At 43.0% G+C, this 18,444-nt stretch overlaps 1 protein-coding gene across 1 annotated transcript; it reads right to left on the bottom strand.

The window, feature by feature from the left end:
* Positions 1 to 12,507: 12,507 nt before the first annotated feature.
* LOC122841377 lies at positions 12,508 to 17,551 on the bottom strand. The gene is made up of 2 exons (XM_044134649.1): positions 14,037 to 17,551; positions 12,508 to 13,967 (listed from the first exon to the last, which is right to left on the bottom strand). Exons 1-2 carry the CDS (start codon positions 14,962 to 14,964, stop codon positions 12,508 to 12,510), a joined length of 2,388 nt encoding a protein of 795 aa, XP_043990584.1. The 5' UTR covers positions 14,965 to 17,551.
* Positions 17,552 to 18,444: the final 893 nt, after the last annotated feature.

Here is an 18,444-nt window from a genome sequence, read left to right on the forward strand (position 1 = left end):
TGGATTAGTTTTTAAGTAGCACATGATGATTTAGAAAATACCAAGCCTTCAGCTGACGTCTTTACCAGAGACTGTGACTTGCAAAAGTATTTGCCCTTACAAAGCCCCTTGAATGTTTTCCCATTTTTTTTCCCCAAAAATTACGTCCACAAACATCAATGTATTGTATTGAGTTTTTATGTTATTGACCAATACAAAAAAAATCTAAGGAAAGGACACACAGTTTAATTCAGTGTACAAACAAACATCTGAAATCTGCGTAGTACCCTTGTGTTTAGTCAATACCAATAGAACCATGCATTTTAATTTATTTTTCTCTAAAACATTTTTAACAGAATATTTTCTTCTAAGACAGTATCATAATAAAGTACCGGTAATATGCTTTTTTCACAAGTCAGCACTACTTTGTTTTGGTCTTTTACATTTTTTGGGAATATAACAGACAACAAAATAGAAATGTGATAAGAATTCCTCAGTTTAAAATATCATCTTACAATATCTGTTAATAATCTTACAACATCTTGTGAATGGTGATTCAGATGTTCCCTAAAACCATAAAGAGACAAATTCACCAGTGTAGAGTTGGTGTACATACTGACAGTTCAAAAGAACTGCTGAGAGGCTATTGCAAAACGAAAAAAAGTACTGTTTGTCTGCACCCAAAGCTCTCTGGCTCTCAGCGAGAGCAAAAGCCAGTGAGGCAATGTTCCGATTCATCTCCCTGGGTCTTTCCGACCTCTGCAGATTGCTTTCAACATTCCTTGCAGGCAAGCTGGTGGTGATGTTGGCCCAGGGAAAGTATCATCATGTGCAAGAGAAATGCAGCAAACATATAAGGGATTTGTCTGTCTGTTCGTAGAGTATATACCACCAAGGCTTAGTCAAACATGCTACAGAACACTTTGGTGTAGAGCCGGGAAGATTTAGAGTTTGAATAGAAACAGAGTGCTTTTTCTTTTCTTTTAGATGACAGAAAAAAGGTAACAGCAGGAAAAAATGAGGGTAATCATTTTTCTAAAGAGACCTACAAGCAGGTAACCCCATTCGTGTCAATGAGGTGACAGAAATAATTTTCTAAATTTTCACCTCGATTGTGCCTCTCAGTAGCTTGTATTATATTGTTTCTTTTTGTCACTCCTGGCAGTGATTTATACTCAATGACAGGAATAGTCTGACTGACCTAGTTCCAGGAATGCTTTGTTTCCCTGCTCCTTTCAGCTGAAGAATGCTCTGGCCTTGACTACTGCTAAATCACATTATTTTGCCTGTAAGGCTTTCACAGGTTGACTGCATGGGGATTGTAGATGCATTGTTATCCATGATGCAGACCAAACATATGTCACATCTTTTATCCTAATAGATATTAAGTTACAGTGAAAAATATATTTTTCCTCTATTCTGAACATGAGATAATACAAAATTTTGCTTCCAAATGATAACTTTTTTTATCAAGAAAATAATTTCTTCAAAATAACCTGGCTCTTTATAAGTGTCCCCTAGTTAAGTCATAAATTAAGTCTGATTAACATTTTCTTTTTCTAGCCATAGTTATAAAACTGTATCTTAAATTGTGCCTGTATAAAAAAAAAAACGAGTAGGTAAAAATAATCTCTCCCAAAAAAATGCATTATTTGTGGAAAAAAAAAATCTCAGGAAAGATAACAAAAAACAGTAGAGAAAAAACCATTTGTGGAGAAAACATGTTTTCGCCACAAAAACATGAACCTGTGAATGAGTGACCAAGGAATGGCCAGCCAGTAAAATTACTCAGAGAGGATTGACAGTCCATTCAGAAGGTCAAAAATGTACTCTGACAAAGACATAAAATTGCAGAAAATGGGCACAAACCATTCAACCTGGTTCTATTGGCACTATAGCCCTGGTTGTTTTGCACTGAGTGGAGTATGACTCTGAAGGTGGGCGAGAACTGTCATGTCAATCAAAGTTCTGCTAAAGCTGCAGAGGCAGTCTGAGAGTCACAGAAACATTCTCATTCTTGGTTGTCCTTTCCAGTTCTATGCATCTGTAGATGCTTGTCTGTGAGGAAGCTGAGGAAAACATCTACCTCAACTATATACTTAACTAAATACACAGGCATAAACTGCATTATTGAGAGAGTTCTAAGGCCAAACTGCTGACCAAACTGCTGACCAAAGAGACCACAAAGATTGAGCTCACATCAAACACATTAATAATAGAGCTAATATATTAATATATATTAATATATATATATAGCTGTGATGCCAAGTCTTTCTGAAGTACAAACATGAGGAGTTTTATATTGAAGGCAGTTTTATGGGAAGACTTCAATGACAGTATTTCAAACTGTGCGCAAGACAACATTGAATGCAATGATAAATAGGGTAATTACTGTACTCATGACAGCACTGATGCCAATAAAGATTAAAAGCAGATGCTATAATGATCCCACTGCTGTCCTTATGGCTATGCACACTTTACACAATAGAGTGCCAAACTCTCAGATGGCAATGTTTAAGAAACAACTGCGTCTTTGTTTACCACCTGCCAGCCTATCAGTACCCTTCCTCAGGAGACAGGAAAACAAGAGAACTGATACCAAGGACGAATCGATCATCGTAATGGTTTTTTCCGACGGAGAGTGAAGCTGGGGCAGGTGACATATCCACCCCTATCATACGCAGCGCAGCACTCCATCACCCCTGTCAGCCTCCACCGCAGAGTTCTTATACTATTCAATCTAGTGGTCCTTACCTTATCTCTGCAACCAATCCGCTCACTCTTGATCCATCCCCTCAGCCAATTTAAATTCTGGAGCCTGACTTTAACCAGTCAGCTTCCTCTGCCCCTTTTATCGTAGCACCTGGTCAAATTAATTGCAGCTACCTTTACTTGTAACATCAGAGGATCTGCGTGGCAAGCGGGACAAAGACACACTCCCTGCTGTTTGGTTTTGATTTTCTTCTGAAAACTCCTCAGATCACTTATGTTTTTGATATTTGAAGTGTCAAAACTAAAAAAAAAAGACATGTATTACACTGAATCATAGATATGGATAAGTTTCTGCTCACAGCTAATAAAATTTTAAGATTAGAAGGAAATTTTATTACATCTTACAAACATTGTAAATGCAGAGATGTGTACCTAATGAAACTTGTTTAAAAACTATCATTTTTAAATCCATTTTCAGTTTGAAAAATTAGACGTTCTAATGTATCATTTTATATAGATATATAGCTATAGATTTGAACTGAATAAAACAGAGTGCAAATAATTAATGAATTTGTTCATGTTTAACCAGGAAAGGTTTTCAAAGACAAAAAAATAATTACCAAGGTGTCAAAATCCAATCGTTGAGGGTCAGTGTCCTACTGCTTTGAGATGTTTCTCTGCTTCAGCATATCTGAATCAAATTATTAAATTATTAGCAGGACTGTCAAGAACTTGAATGCATGGCAACCCTGGTGAAAAATTAATATACTAAGTATATTACATTTTAACATACTTGAGCATACTTTAAGTCAGACTAATCATGAGTATACTTCAATATACTGACATAACATTTGTCATCCAACTTTTAAAGCAACTTCTCATTCAAAGTGTCATTATTTACTGAATGACACTTCATGACACTTGTTAGTATGTTCCTAACAGGTGTTGTGTTATGTTTATGACAGTATCATGTCAGTCAAATAAACTCTTACTCACATTTTTTCAAGAGCCAATATACTATAACAGAATTGTACAAATTGTCAACACATTCAAAGTTTTTTTTTTGTATATTTGAAATATAGTGTGGGACACTGGCACTCTAGGACCGAAGTGTGACACTCCAGTGAGTTCATGCAATGGCACTTCAATAGGATTTTAGACCTGCGTTTGACCAGGTGCCTCTAAATTTGTGTTTCTTTTGCCAGACATTCAGACATGGGCTGGCTGGTGTTCTTCCAATTATTCCCCTGCTTTGTTCTTCATTTTTGGAAAATGGATCAGCTGAGTCAGAGAAGCATAGGAAACGGCATTGTAACCCTGGTCAGACTCTTGATGTTAATGATGTTTTTCATCTGTTACAGGAACATATGATGCGGTTTCATTTGGCTTACCATACTGATTCTAATAGAGATTTTCTGTTTCTACAGATTTGCCAGGAATCAGTTCAGGGCTGCTAGAGATACAAAAAATAATTAGGTTGGTAATGACACAATTCGTGACAAAGGAAGCCAAAGGGCCAGGCGTGCTAAAAGAAAAAAATAATAATAATAATTTTTTCATCAATTAGTGAAATTATCATCATTTGAAAGTAATTTTTTGCATTTACTTTAATTATCTATGAATAGAAAAAAAAACAGTTTGATTAAAAAAATCTATATATATATATGACAAATAAAACCTAAAAGTATTTGTATGGATCCAATACTTTTTAGTAGCATTCCACCTAATACGGCATTCTATCTAATATAAAAATAACTATTATAAATAGATAATCAATAGATATTTTAATCAAAATCATTTTCATATTGTAAATCAAAGAGCCCTTTGTTTAAATTTCTATAGTATAAAATACATTTTCTCAGGGTTGTCTGATGAATTTGACAAAACACTTTCTCCTTTGTTCAGTGATTGACTACAGGCATGACTTGCTCAGCTCACAAAAAGCATTCTTTATGTCTCACACTTCATTTCATTTGGGTTGATGGTGACCTCCTATTAGGCAGAAATGTGTAATCGTGTGAGTCACATACATACACTACAGGCTTAATTTTATCTTTCTTTGTCAGAATGTGCATCATTACAGGAAAGAACCAACTTTAGTTTTTGCTCTCCTTCTTTGTCTGTGCGCACGTGCGAGTTTGTGTGTGTGTGTAATTGTGTGCATATGCATCCATTTCATGCCCATTTCTTATTTATTGATTTCTGTGTCTCATTATTTGTCTGTTTGTCTTCAGTCCATTACCGCATCATTGCCATGATTGCACTCTTGGAATAAATCGTGCAGAAATCTTTTAGGCAGCCAAATCACACACTGTATGGTGAGGCATGTATCCATCCATTACATATTGACTAAATTGTGATGGTTTAACACCACAATGAGGATAATTGTTATCAGTAATTGACCGCAAAGATGCAGCTAAATAGGCTCAAATAGCCTTGCAGATCAGAGACTTGTTTTTGTGAACAGCAGATTTAGACTTTTTCAACGGAAACCCAAATGAGCTCATTTGTACTTTAAAGCCTCTTTCCAATAACAGAAATCACTGGAGTAAAAATAGCATGTTATGCAGTTATGCCTTACAGCAGAGTTGTACAAACATTTTTTTTAAACCACATACACATTTACACACGCTATTTTAAGTTTAATTGCCCATTTTATTAAAAAAAATCATGCCTTTAGAAATAGTGAGTACAACTAGAATGACCATTTTGCATAGAAATATAAAGCAACATTATGCTTTGCAAGTATGGACCTGTTTGTTACTACGCAATAGCCAGCCTCGCCCTCTCCTCTCAACTCCTCGGGGCTGACTACTGACCAGTTCTCTGTCTAACAGGTCCGGAAAATCTCTTAAGACCAGGGTCTTACCCTGAACCAGATCTTTGAGATAATCTGTTTAAACTGGTGGCGAAAGAAATTCGTCCAGCTCTCACTACCTTCGTCCAGAAGTTATGGCCTTCTTCAGTTAGGAAACGGTCAGCCGAGTAGCCCTCACAACTGCATAGTTTCAATAACCACTTCTGTTAACGGCAGTATTCTTTCTAAAATGTAACGAGTACTTGTTAACGGCTGGATAATCTTTAGTGACTAGGAAAAAAAAATCAAGTCCCAAGGCCATTATCTTAAACTCACCAAAGGAAAGTCTGAAGCCACCACATTACTAGAATCGTGTATACTGGTTTTACTATAAATAGAAGAACTTTGATTCAAATGACTCAATTAATTTCAAGGTCCACAACCTGATTAGAATTTTATATTATATGCGTTTATTAAGCAAGCTTTAGCAGGGTAAATGACAGGCATACAGAATTCACTTGAGATTAACATACAAAGAAAATCAATAAAATTTAGATCAATTTAACTATTTCCTAATAATCTCCCTACACTGTCATCTTTCTATCAAATAAGGCTTTGGGGTGCGGCAAACTCATACTCCTACCCAGATGGACTTGGATCTCGGCAACAGAAGTCCTTGGTTAGAATCCTTCCACTTGTGACCGTGAAAAATTAATCCTTTTTTGGAAATGAAACAAAATGAACTGTCTGTTATATCCAACTGAACAGCTCTTGATCGGAATCTTTATCTTTAAAAAAGTAAATCCTTCCTCGGAATGGAAATAAGGTGAACTGTCTGTTATATCCAACCGAACAGCTCTTGATCGATCCTGTGACTTTTGTTCAATTCCCCAAGTCTGTGCGATGTATTTTGAGATCGCTGGGTCGAGTGCAGAGTAGGGAAATCCAATGAGGAACCAAGGCAGTGGGTCGGTGGATCTTCGCCTTGTTAATCCAGAGTGAGGTGAGTCTCGCTTTCCTTGGTTCCATCGGCGTAATCCTCTGCTGGTCTTCTTGCCGCTCTTGTGTTGAGCCTCAGCGGAGACGAAGAACCTCGTGTTTCTTCAGACTCGTGGCTTTATACCTTTCTTTTCTCTCTCTCCATGGAGTGTACCAAGACAAGGAACCTCTGCGACGCAACCCATGGTCCCATCCAGGCCCCAACTCTCCACGTGTCTTTTTTCCACGTGGTTGAACTAATGCACTTGTGACACCTGCAACCCGAGATCTGCTCCATTCACACCTCACGCCCTTCCTCTGATCTTTCACAGGCAGCTGCATCCTTCCACCATTTCAAGTTCAGAGTACAAATCACATTTATAACTTATTCTACCTCTCCAATTCATCATCTACCAATTCATTATAATATCCATAATTCATCAGTTGTAACTTAACGTGAGCTTACTACAAGTTTTCTGAAAAGAAACTAGGAATAATCCATAATTCTAATTACTTGACATCAAAGTTACAGTTACTTGTTTCAATACAAGAGTAAATGTTTACTGCAAGCAAACCGATATTAATGAAAGCATTTCACTTTGAATCTTATCCAATTATTCACAATGTTTTAGATTTCATTTCTTTGTAACTTTCATGCTTGGAAATAATAGTCTTTCCTATCTGCAGGCTGGAAACAGAATATTTATTTATTAACCTTTAAGTTTACTGTTGAGTATAAATTCCTCTTAAATGATTCATTTTAAAGATAACTTTGTTTATTGTTAACTAAAATCTCCAGCATTTTCTTGACTTAGACTTTTCTTGACAAATGACATTTCGTTTCTATTTAAAACTGGAGAATCAGCGGCAGCAAGCACCTTCGCTGACTTCCTGTTGCTTGCTCCCTGTTGCAACTGACAGGGAGTCAGAGCGCACGCTCTGACTTCTAACCACTTCCTGTCGCTGCAAAGGGTTATTTCTCCTCCTGTAAAACCTCAATTCATTACATTTTAATTCATTACATTTTAACAACCATAGATTATTTGATTTTAGTTCATCATTATAACTTTTCTTTCTTTATCAAGAGAGGGACTACATATCAAGTAAATATAGGGAATACACATTTGATAAACAGCATTAATCAACCTACAAAGCTGCAACAATCTCTTCAGGCCTTTTTATGCTCGGTTTTTCTGCAATGAGCCTGGACAGATCTCATACACACATATCAGATTTCTTGACACCCCCTCCATGAGATCAGACAGTGCTCAGCAGAAATCACACCTTACTCAAAGAAATCAAGACAGTCATCACGGCAAAGAAATAGAATATACTCTTCATGCCAGGATGCAGGAGAAATAGATGGTGTCCTCGCATCCACAAAGTCGTACTCCGTCAAATTCGATGGGTCGTTCGCGCGTCGTTGTTTTCTGGAAAGAATAGAGGTTCTTCTGGGATGTGAAGTTGCAGATTCTTCACCCTCAGTTGTCACAAAGGGCTCAGTGTAGCCATCAAAACTCCACTTCTTTTGACACCTCCTTGGGTTTTAATTTCCCCCATTAGGTGATGAATGTCGAAGAGAACTTGGATCGCTCTGATTCTTTCACCGGAACCTTCGCTAGACGACTGTCGTTTCTTCAGGATGTTGGAAGGAAGGAGGCCTCAAAAAAAAAAAAAAAATCTCGAATATTCAGTAGAGCAAAGCAAAAAGAATAAGCAGCAATCAGTAGAGCTAAAAGCGGCAGCAAACTTCTGCAACAAAGGGATTTGTCCATGTTCGTAGTCGTTATCCGTAGCGAGGGTCCTTTCAGAGGTTTCCGAGTCGTCGTCGTTGTCATCAGAGTCTTGGGATCTGATGTGTCAGCAAACAGATTTGGTATTGTAGGCATTCTTTTCAGGCGGACTTCTTCCATTCTGGTTTTGTCGCTCGATGAGTCAGTTGTTCTCCAGGGTCTGCCTCACTTGGTTTTTTGCAGATCTTCTTGAGAGCCAGGTTGGAGGGGGCCAGGTTCCCGCCCTCTCCAAACCGGAGGTTCTGATGGGGTGAAGTAATGCATGCTGTGCCATGGTCTCGACATCTTTACATCGCCATCTCCTACTTTTCCAAAAATAATTTTTCCCGTCTAGTCCTCTATTTTTCTGCTGACCTCTGGTCTTGACGACTCGTTCTCCTCTTGCCTGTGTATCCGTTATTTCTGACTTTTCTTCTTCCATGGTAATGTGGAGGTGAGCATCTGCCAGGTGCTGGTTTTAATTTTCTTATGAGGTGGCTCCGGTCCAGCACATGACACGGTGGCATAAACCTGCTCATCCGGCACCGTCTTGATTGTTGCTCCAACCGAGTAGATCCCCTTATAAGGGATAACAACCATCCGCACCGACAGTTGAACTTGACGGGTGGTGCTTGTGTCGGAGGGCGTTCTCGCCCTGTGAGCCACACCCCCAGGAACCTGCAGTACTCCATCGCGAAAATTAGACTCTGCCGTTACCCAGAAAAGGGAGGACTTCTCCTTGGGTCTCCCAGCACTACTGCCCCATCCGTCGAGTTCGGTAGTGTAGTAGTATAAGTTTGAAGCGCGAACTCCACTCTCCTTTGGCACGTTTGGTAGGTCTGTTGCTGGGATGGTACAGTCATTGATGACTTCCAGAATCAGATGTGCCCAGGTAGTCAGCTCCCAAGGGCCTGTCCAGCCCCCGTTGACAGCCTGCACTTTGGTGTCATCCGGGAGTAGATTTAACTCTTCGGCAAGGTGACTCAACGGATGCCGGTATACCGGAAGATCACTGGGGTATGTTGGGTGCCTATTGGTGGGGGTACGTGCGTCCGGGAGGGGTCATATGGCCAGGCAGCATAGACAGACGCCCACAAGTCGTCATGGGGCCCCTCTGCTCTTCTCCACACCCCTTCGTCTGTCCCCATTGGCCCTTCTGGGGCGGATGGTCCAGAGAACCAATGGACTGATGGTATGGGGCTCTCATAATTCGATAGTGCATCCTCACCTGCTCTGTAAAAGCGTAGGGAGCTGTAGTATCTCTTTACCTGCCAGCCTTCAGCCTGTCCCGTTGGTGTTACGTTTCCACTCTCAATCTGATCATCACAGACGGAGCAGTAGCACAGTTCTTTTCCGTCCCACATACAATGACATCCTTTTAGTTCCTCCTCCCGCCATCCCCATTGGGCCACTATTGTAAGTCGGGGCAGGTAGCCTATCCTGCAATTCCCGCAGATCATGTTGTTCAAAATGGTGACCGGAGATACAGGGAGGGAATCCAGTACTCTTGCTGTTGCCTCCTGTCTCCTGGGTTTATCACGGCCCGGTCCTTCCCAGATGGTGGGGAGCCGATCGGCCATTAAACAAACAGGGCAGCAGTTCTTAGCTTCACTCCACGTCAGCATTTCTTTCTCCATTGACAGGATTCCATTTTTGGCCCAATCCAATTTCTTCAGGGCTCTTCCTGCCCAAATCCCTGAAGCTGTTCTTCTAATTACAACCACCACGGTGGCCAGTCCGAGATAGGGTGGAGTGATACATGATTCACTGGCCATTTCACCGGCTTCTGTTTCTCTTTAGTCAGGAACTGGAGGGAGCTGCTCCTTGGATCCCCTTCTTCTCCAGCAACACTGTGTTCCTATCCAGTACTTGCTTGACTATGTCTGTTGTTTCAAACTTGGGTTTCACTGCTGCATTCACAGGCTGATCTCTTCCTCTGACCCACACGCGTTGTCCCACTCGGAATGGCACCGTGGGCGTCAGCCTCTCCTTTTTGTCGCTGGAGCTCCGCCCCACTTCCTTCGTGATGAAGGGCCGTTGGTTGAGCTCCATCGCTGGGGCTGGTCTCTCGGCTCTGCTGCTGTCATCCAGGGCCTGCCCCATTTCCACTGCTTTGGTGATCCAGCTGTTGGTGTTAGCATTCTTAGCTATCCAGCTTCTCACTAATCCTATGGTGCGTTCCACCACCCCGTTGGCCTGGGGGTTATATGGTGGTGAATAAACTCGCCTCACCCCATATGTCTGGCACCATTGATCAACCTGTGCATTACGGAAACGCTTCCCATTATCCGTACGCAGCTCTTTCGGGATTCCCAGGGCACTGCACACTTGCTCCAGCATGCCGACAACACTATTGCCGTTTGCTCTCCGGGCTGCCTTTACAGTCACAAATCCCGACATAGAATCCACCAGCACTAAGAGGAACGTCTCACCTCTTCTTCCTGTGCTCCTGATGGTCAACCCGTCCAATCGCTGCCCTCGGTGACCTGCGTTGTATCGACTACACACTTCGCAGTCCCTCAGCACGCGTTTGGACCTTCTTTACTGGGATCCAAAGCTCTTGCTCCTCCAGCTCCCCACGGGTAGATCGCACGCCTGCATGTTCTGAGGCCTCATGCCCGCTCCGCACGACCTCATCCCCGTACTCCTCTGGGACCTCCCGACCTTTTGGGAGTACAGTCCCACTTCTCGATACCGACAAAGATACTGCTGTTGGACATAACAGTCCACTTCTTCATTCCCACGCCAATAAGCTCCCTCATGCGTGTGTGCTCGTTGATGCTCAACTTCGAGTTCCAGCCGCAGCTTTGATTCTTCTTTTCACCAACTCCAACAGTCCTTCCAATATTGCTGTCACTTCTCCTACTGGGGTGCTGTCAGGGGTTCTTCCCTCCTGTCGGCTTGTTCCTTTGCGTCTTTGTTCAGGATAAACCCCCAGTAGGCTGTCTTTTCGGACCCTTCCCTTGATCCGTAGATGTAGAGTATCCCCTCTGGTTGTTCTGGTTTCTCATGTGTTTCTTGTAGTCGTTTCTTAGTGGGTAGTGCAGGCCCAATTTTAATCTCTGGGTCTAGCAAGATGTCTTCCCCTCTTCCCCACCGTACATTTGTTGCTGTCGTACTTTCAACAGTCTTAGGTGTCAGTCTCACAGCTGCTTGGATCGCTTTTCTCAATTCTGCCAGGTTCTGTTGATTAGCTTCTGTCCAAACCCATAGTCTCTTTTCTCCTTTCTCTTCATCTTCATTTTCCTTCAGACACTTATACAATGGTCTAGCGTACTTTTGGTAGTTGGGGACATGGTCTCTGACATAGTTACATAATCCTAATATTTTCTGTAGTTCCTTTTCTGATTGAGGGGGTCGAATGTTCATCAGTTTTACTTTGTATCCCTCTGAGAGTCCCAAGTCTGACATGACCTGGAAACCCAGATAATTCACCCGGAACTGTCCGAATTGGCATTTCTTGAGGTTTAGTTTCAGACCTGCCTTAGTGAGGTTTTCGACCATAGTTTGCAGCTTTGCTAGGTGTTCTTCTTCGGTGTCATCAGCAATGAAAACCTCGTCTATGTAGACTGTTGCCCCCACATCCCCCAGTACCTCCATTACGGCTGACTGGAAAACATTTGGAGAGTTCTTGTATCCCTGGGGCAACCTCTGCCAGACGTAGCTCTTGCCTTTATGAGTAAATGCTGTCTCTTCTACTTTTCCGTTGGCAAACTGAACCTTTAGGTGTCCTGCTGTTTCTAGGTCTTTGCGGGTCATAGACACCTCTGCTCCAGTGTCCACTAGATAGGGCACTCCATCCACTTTAGCGTAGATTTCATCCCCCTTCCAGTAGGCATTCTCTAGAATGACCCGCGACCTGGACTCCGTTATTTCGTTGGCCTCCCGGTCCCAGCCTTACGGGACTCACGGAGGACCATTTTCTGTTCTGGGCTCAATTTCTTATAATCCTCATATGACATGAACGGGCCTTTCCTCGGCTGGCTTGAGGGTGTTGGTTGGATGACTGGTTTTCCTTGCGGTTCTGGTGTTCCTTTTTGGAATGGTCTACTCTGGAAGCTAGCTGATGGTCTCACACTTGCCTTGTTAGGTGGTTTTGCAGGCTGGCCAGACCCTTTCTTCCGTCTTTCCTCGTAGTACTGCTGCTCCAGGTCAAATCCTTGCACTGCTGTGTCCATCTGGGCGACCGTGGTGCTTCTCACAGGCAGCTTCACGAAGACCAACTCGCCTCTCCGTCCTTTAGTCACCTTACGTAGCACCTTCACATATCTACTTGAAAGCGGTTTGTTTAAGTGTGCGCCAAAGGGGCTCCAACCGGCTTCCCTTGTCGAGTTGTCCTCTGGCTCTCCTGATTTGGGATTTTTCATCATCCATGTCTTCTAACACCAACCTCTCATAGTGGTTCTGTGCAGACTCCGATCCAGTCATCGGTTCCGTAGTCACACTGGTAATCCACAGCTTCTTGGCTCCCTCGTATTTAGTAGCGGACACTACTGTAGGCCAGACATCCTTCAGATATCCTTCGAAGGGTCTTTTGACATCAACCATCTCCGCCTCTTTCTTCTTCCCCCAACGTTGTTCTCCTCGGAGCGGCTTATTTCCAGCTGAAGGCGGCCTCGGGTCGGTGAAGACGCTCTCGTGGTCGCTCTCTTCTTTCTCCACCGCTGGATGATCTTCCTTCCGCTGCTCCTCTCGTTCATCCGAGTCGCTGACGTCCTCAGATTGCGGCTGTCGAAGAGGTTCTCTCTGGCGGGAGTTCAGTGGCTGGATCTTGACTGGTCTCATCAGTCCGTCGTCCTTGTCAGCTTGCCGTTCGTTCTTCATTCTGTATACGTTGAGTTCTTCCAGTCCACTACGTCTTATTTCAAACGTGAACTCTTTGATGTACTTTGCTGCTTGGGGCTCTGCTCCATCCGATGAGGCCCTCAGCTCTATCTTGATAAGCTCCACCATCGTCTCTTTACCCGCCTGAAAAGTACTTGGAGGCGGGTTTGGTTGGATTGCCAGTGGGTATTTCTTAGCCTCTGGCGGGGAGTGCTCGACACGGCGTTGTTCCTCTTTTTCAGCCAGCATCTGCACCCCTTGTTCCATCTGAAGTCGGTGCAGACAAGGGTTGACCACCACCACCAATTCCTTGAACCCGAAACGATGACTGTTGGTCTTGGCTATGGTCACCACCCCATTCTCCGCAACTGACTGGGCGGTGTCCCCTGGCAGATGTGGTGGCCTTAGTCCCTGCACGCTCACCACAACTCGTCTCATTCCTTCATTATTGCCAGCCACTAATCCCCGCTCGAGGCCGCGCCAAATCTTCTTCCGGTAGTCTTCAAGATTATCCCCTTTCTTGTACGCGTCGATCGGGACTAGTATCACTGCACCATAGGGAAGATTATATCCATTTACAACGAATACGTTCCCCTTAGTCACAGTGGTTCTGGCAGCTTCCAGCTGCAGTGATTTTTGATGGTAACTTTCTCCAGCTTTTTGTCTGAGTTCCTCTCGGAACTTCCGGTTGTGAATCTTATACTTGTAGTCGGTGAACACGATCAGTCCATCACCCTCGACATCCCACGGGCTCGCGATGATCTGAAGCACCTTGAGACCGGTCTGCATCCTGACACAGATGGCCTCCGGCGGCAGTGGGGCCAGACTTTGTGACATCCTCCAGATGTCCGACTTCTGGGTCTTTTTCCTTGGTCTGTAGGCTCCCCATTGTTCCTCGTCCGTGTTGTCCCCCGCGTCGTCGGAGCTACTCTCCTCCTGATGTCGTGGTGGCGCCGATGATTTCCTCTCCGTGCTGTGAAGCGTCGGGCGAAACTCGGACCGCTGGGCTCGACGCGACGACCAGTCGATCGCAGCCGTCTCCATCCCCTCCTCCTCAACCTTCCGTTGGGATGCTCCTTCCGCTTCTTCCAGGCGTGCTGATCGAGGACGTCCTTGGGCTGGTGACGGAGCCGGTCCAGACGGTCCTTCTTCCTCGTCGGCGGTCAGGTCGATGATCAGGTCGATGAAGTCCATGTCCGCTGATCCCAGCTCTCCGACGGGGGTCCCTGTCCTAGTCGGGAAACGGGATGGAGCCTCAGCGACGTCAGAATCCTCCTTTCTCGCAGCCGGGGCTGATGCTGGTTCTCGTTCCTTCTTCTCCTTTTTGTAGGCGTCCAGCCGCTCCAGTTCCTCACGGCATTCAGTATAGTGATTAACTCCTTCAGCACTGGGGTTCACCAGTATCCCGTCTACCCCAGCAGCCAGGGTCGCTGTCTTGACCACGCTGTCGTACTTCTCAGAAGGGCTGTAGATCGTTCTTATGTCGTTGTCCTTTTTCTCCTCAAGAAGGTCAGCAATCCATCTCAGCCAGGCTTTGACCTCACCCTTTTTGCTGACCTTGACCGGACACGAAACTACACTCAACCGAGTGCCATGGTCCCGTTTGGAACAGCTGTAGATGCCTTGGGTGCCCACCAGGAGTTTCATCAACCCCAGTAGATTGTCCCGCTCGAGTGCGTAGTGATGATCATAAAACATACGCTGGTTTACTTTGGTCCATGTATCGAATCCATCACCAAGCAGCAGCAGCTTCAGTGAAGTTCTCTGCAGTTGGGATTCAGAGAGCCTAAATTGCTCCCCTCCTCTACTCCATTCGCCTCCCTCGTGGCCAGAGCCACGTCCTTGTCGATTTCCTGGCATCGGTTTAACTCTCGAGCATCCATCTTCTTCTTCAGTATCCATTCTTGTTCTTTGTCTTCGAGTTGCCTATCCTCCAAAGCCTCTCTGAGCGCTATCGAGCAGGGATGGATCTAGGCTGGGTTGGCTACTGGCTTCACTGTCTGGATCTAGTCATCTATCCTCAGTAGAAGCTTTCCCTCACCTGTACGCCATACAGTTACTGCAAGGGTTGTGACTGACGGCCGATGCCAGTCACCGCTAACTCTTCTCCCTAAGAGCTAGCCACTAAGCGAGCTATTCAGAATCACACATCTGTTTTCACTGACTTAGTACCTGGGGCTCTCCTACTCCGTTGGACTTGAGCCCACCCAGGGACGCCATGTTTGTTACTACGCAATAGCCAGCCTCGCCCTCTCCTCTCAACTCCTCGGGGCTGACTACTGACCAGTTCTCTGTCTAACAGGTCCGGAAAATCTCTTAAGACCAGGGTCTTACCCTGAACAAGATCTTTGAGATAATCTGTTTAAACTGGTGGCGAAAGAAATTCGTCCAGCTCTCACTACCTTCGTCCAGAAGTTATGGCCTTCTTCAGTTAGGAAACGGTCAGCCGAGTAGCCCTCACAACTGCATAGTTTCAATAACCACTTCTGTTAACGGCAGTATTCTTTCTAAAATGTAACGAGTACTTGTTAACGGCTGGATAATCTTTAGTGACTAGGATTAAAATCAAGTCCCAAGGCCATCATCTTAAACTCACCAAAGGAAAGTCTGAAGCCACCACATTACTAGAATCGTGTATACTGGTTTTACTATAAATAGAAGAACTTTGATTCAAATGACTCAATTAATTTCAAGGTCCACAACCTGATTAGAATTTTATATTATATGCGTTTATTAAGCAAGCTTTAGCAGGGTAAATGACAGGCATACAGAATTCACTTGAGATTAACATACAAAGAAAATCAATAAAATTTAGATCAATTTAACTATTTCCTAATAATCTCCCTACACTGTCATCTTTCTATCAAATAAGGCTTTGGGGTGCGGCAAACTCATACTCCTACCCAGATGGAATTGGATCTCGGCAACAGAAGTCCTTGGTTAGAATCCTTCCACTTGTGACCGTGAAAAATTAATCCTTTTTTGGAAATGAAACAAAATGAACTGTCTGTTATATCCAACTGAACAGCTCTTGATCGGAATCTTTATCTTTAAAAAAGTAAATCCTTCCTCGGAATGGAAATAAGGTGAACTGTCTGTTATATCCAACCGAACAGCTCTTGATCGATCCTGTGACTTTTGTTCAATTCCCCAAGTCTGTGCGATGTATTTTGAGATCGCTGGGTCGAGTGCAGAGTAGGGAAATCCAATGAGGAACCAAGGCAGTGGGTCGGTGGATCTTCGCCTTGTTAATCCAGAGTGAGGTGAGTCTCGCTTTCCTTGGTTCCATCGGCGTAATCCTCTGCTGGTCTTCTTGCCGCTCTTGTGTTGAGCCTCAGCTCCGGAGACGAAGAACCTCGTGTTTCTTCAGACTCGTGGCTTTATACCTTTCTTTTCTCTCTCTCCATGGGAGTGTACCAAGACAAGGAACCTCTGACGCAACCCATGGTCCCATCCAGGCCCCAACTCTCCACGTGTCTCTTTTTCCACGTGGGCGGTTGAACTAATGCACTTGTGACACCTGCAACCCGAGATCTGCTCCATTCACACTCACGCCCTTCCTCTGATCTTTCACAGGCAGCTGCATCCTTCCACCATTTCAAGTTCAGAGTACAAATCACATTTATAACTTATTCTACCTCTCCAATTCATCATCTACCAATTCATTATAATATCCATAATTCATCAGTTGTAACTTAACGTGAGCTTACTACAAGTTTTCTGAAAAGAAACTAGGAATAATCCATAATTCTAATTACTTGACATCAAAGTTACAGTTACTTGTTTCAATACAAGAGTAAATGTTTACTGCAAGCAAACCGATATTAATGAAAGCATTTCACTTTGAATCTTATCCAATTATTCACAATGTTTTAGATTTCATTTCTTTGTAACTTTCATGCTTGGAAATAATAGTCTTTCCTATCTGCAGGCTGGAAACAGAATATTTATTTATTAACCTTTAAGTTTACTGTTGAGTATAAATTCCTCTTAAATGATTCATTTTAAAGATAACTTTGTTTATTGTTAACTAAAATCTCCAGCATTTTCTTGACTTAGACTTTTTCTTGACAAATGACATTTCGTTTCTATTTAAAAACTGGAGAATCAGCGGCAGCAAGCACCTTCGCTGACTTCCTGTTGCTGCTCCCTGTTGCAACTGACAGGGAGTCAGAGCGCACACGCTCTGACTTCTAACCACTTCCTGTCGCTGCAAAGGGTTATTTCTCCTCCTGTGTAAAACCTCAATTCATTACATTTTAATTCATTACATTTTAACAACCATAGATTATTTGATTTTAGTTCATCATTATAACTTTTTCTTTCTCTTTATCAATAGAGGGACTACATATCAAGTAAATATAGGGAATACACATTTGATAAACAGCATTAATCAACCTACAAAGCTGCAACAATCTCTTCAGGCCTTTTTATGCTCGGTTTTTCTGCAATGAGCCTGGACAGATCTCATACACACATATCAGATTTCTTGACAGACCATTCCTTCACAGATGATTTTTTTTTTGTTGTATTTTATTGCATACTTCTAACTGTTGGTGTTTTTCTTAAGGAAATGAAAGCACTTTGAACAGTTAACATTTCATTACCATCGTTCCTGATGGAACACAAACCAAAGCCAAATCAAATATCCATCTGGGGAATCTATGATACAGAACCTTGCAAACGTTTTCATACCTCTGTGGACTTTCTCAGATTGTTAGCTTACACAAACTTTTGCATATTTTCTCAGTTTTTCATGTAATAGACCAGCAATAATTAGCCCAAAAAAAGAGGTGGAAAAAGGACATAAGGGCCACTAATGGGGCTTTCAAATCCTTTAGCAAATAAAATTTGTATCATGTCAATATTGTTGCTGAAAGTCTTTCTGAGTGGGTTTCAACCAGCTTTTCATATAACAATACTGTTACTATTTTATGCCAGATACTTGAAGTTGAATCAGAGTAGCATTTTTTATTTATTTTTTTAATTTGCCACAGATTCTTTGTTGGCTTTCAGCTGGACCAGTCTATCATATGAATGTGCTTTGATCTAAAACTAAGCTGTATGCTTAGGACCTTTGCCCTGATTGAAGGTGAAACTCCACCCCAGTCTCAAGTTTTCTGCAGCCACTGACATGTTTTCTTCCAGCCCATCAACTCAGCAGTTTCCCTCTCCCTTATGGAGAAAAGCATCCCAAAGGCATGATGCTGCTGCTCAGGGTGACATGTCACTTTAGTTTTCTTCCTTCTTTTGTTATAGTCTCTACAATTTGGTTTGAGAAAATTTCATTTTGGGGGCGTCAGAGTAAAAGCAGAGGGCAGGTTAATAAAACTGTTCTTTATTTAAGAAATGCAAAGATGCATCATCTTAATAAATTGTACA

Source organism: Gambusia affinis, linkage group LG12 (genome assembly GCF_019740435.1).
Source record: "Gambusia affinis linkage group LG12, SWU_Gaff_1.0, whole genome shotgun sequence".
NCBI classification, from domain to species: domain Eukaryota; kingdom Metazoa; phylum Chordata; class Actinopteri; order Cyprinodontiformes; family Poeciliidae; genus Gambusia; species Gambusia affinis.

Coding starts and splice junctions, on each gene's coding strand:
- LOC122841377 (XM_044134649.1), bottom strand. CDS start 14,964: ATGGATACTGAAGAAGAAGATGGATGCTCGAGAGTTAAACCGATGCCA. Junction 13,968..14,036: donor GTTTCGCCCGACGCTTCACA/GCACGGAGAGGA, acceptor ACGCGGGGGACA/ACACGGACGAGGAACAATGG.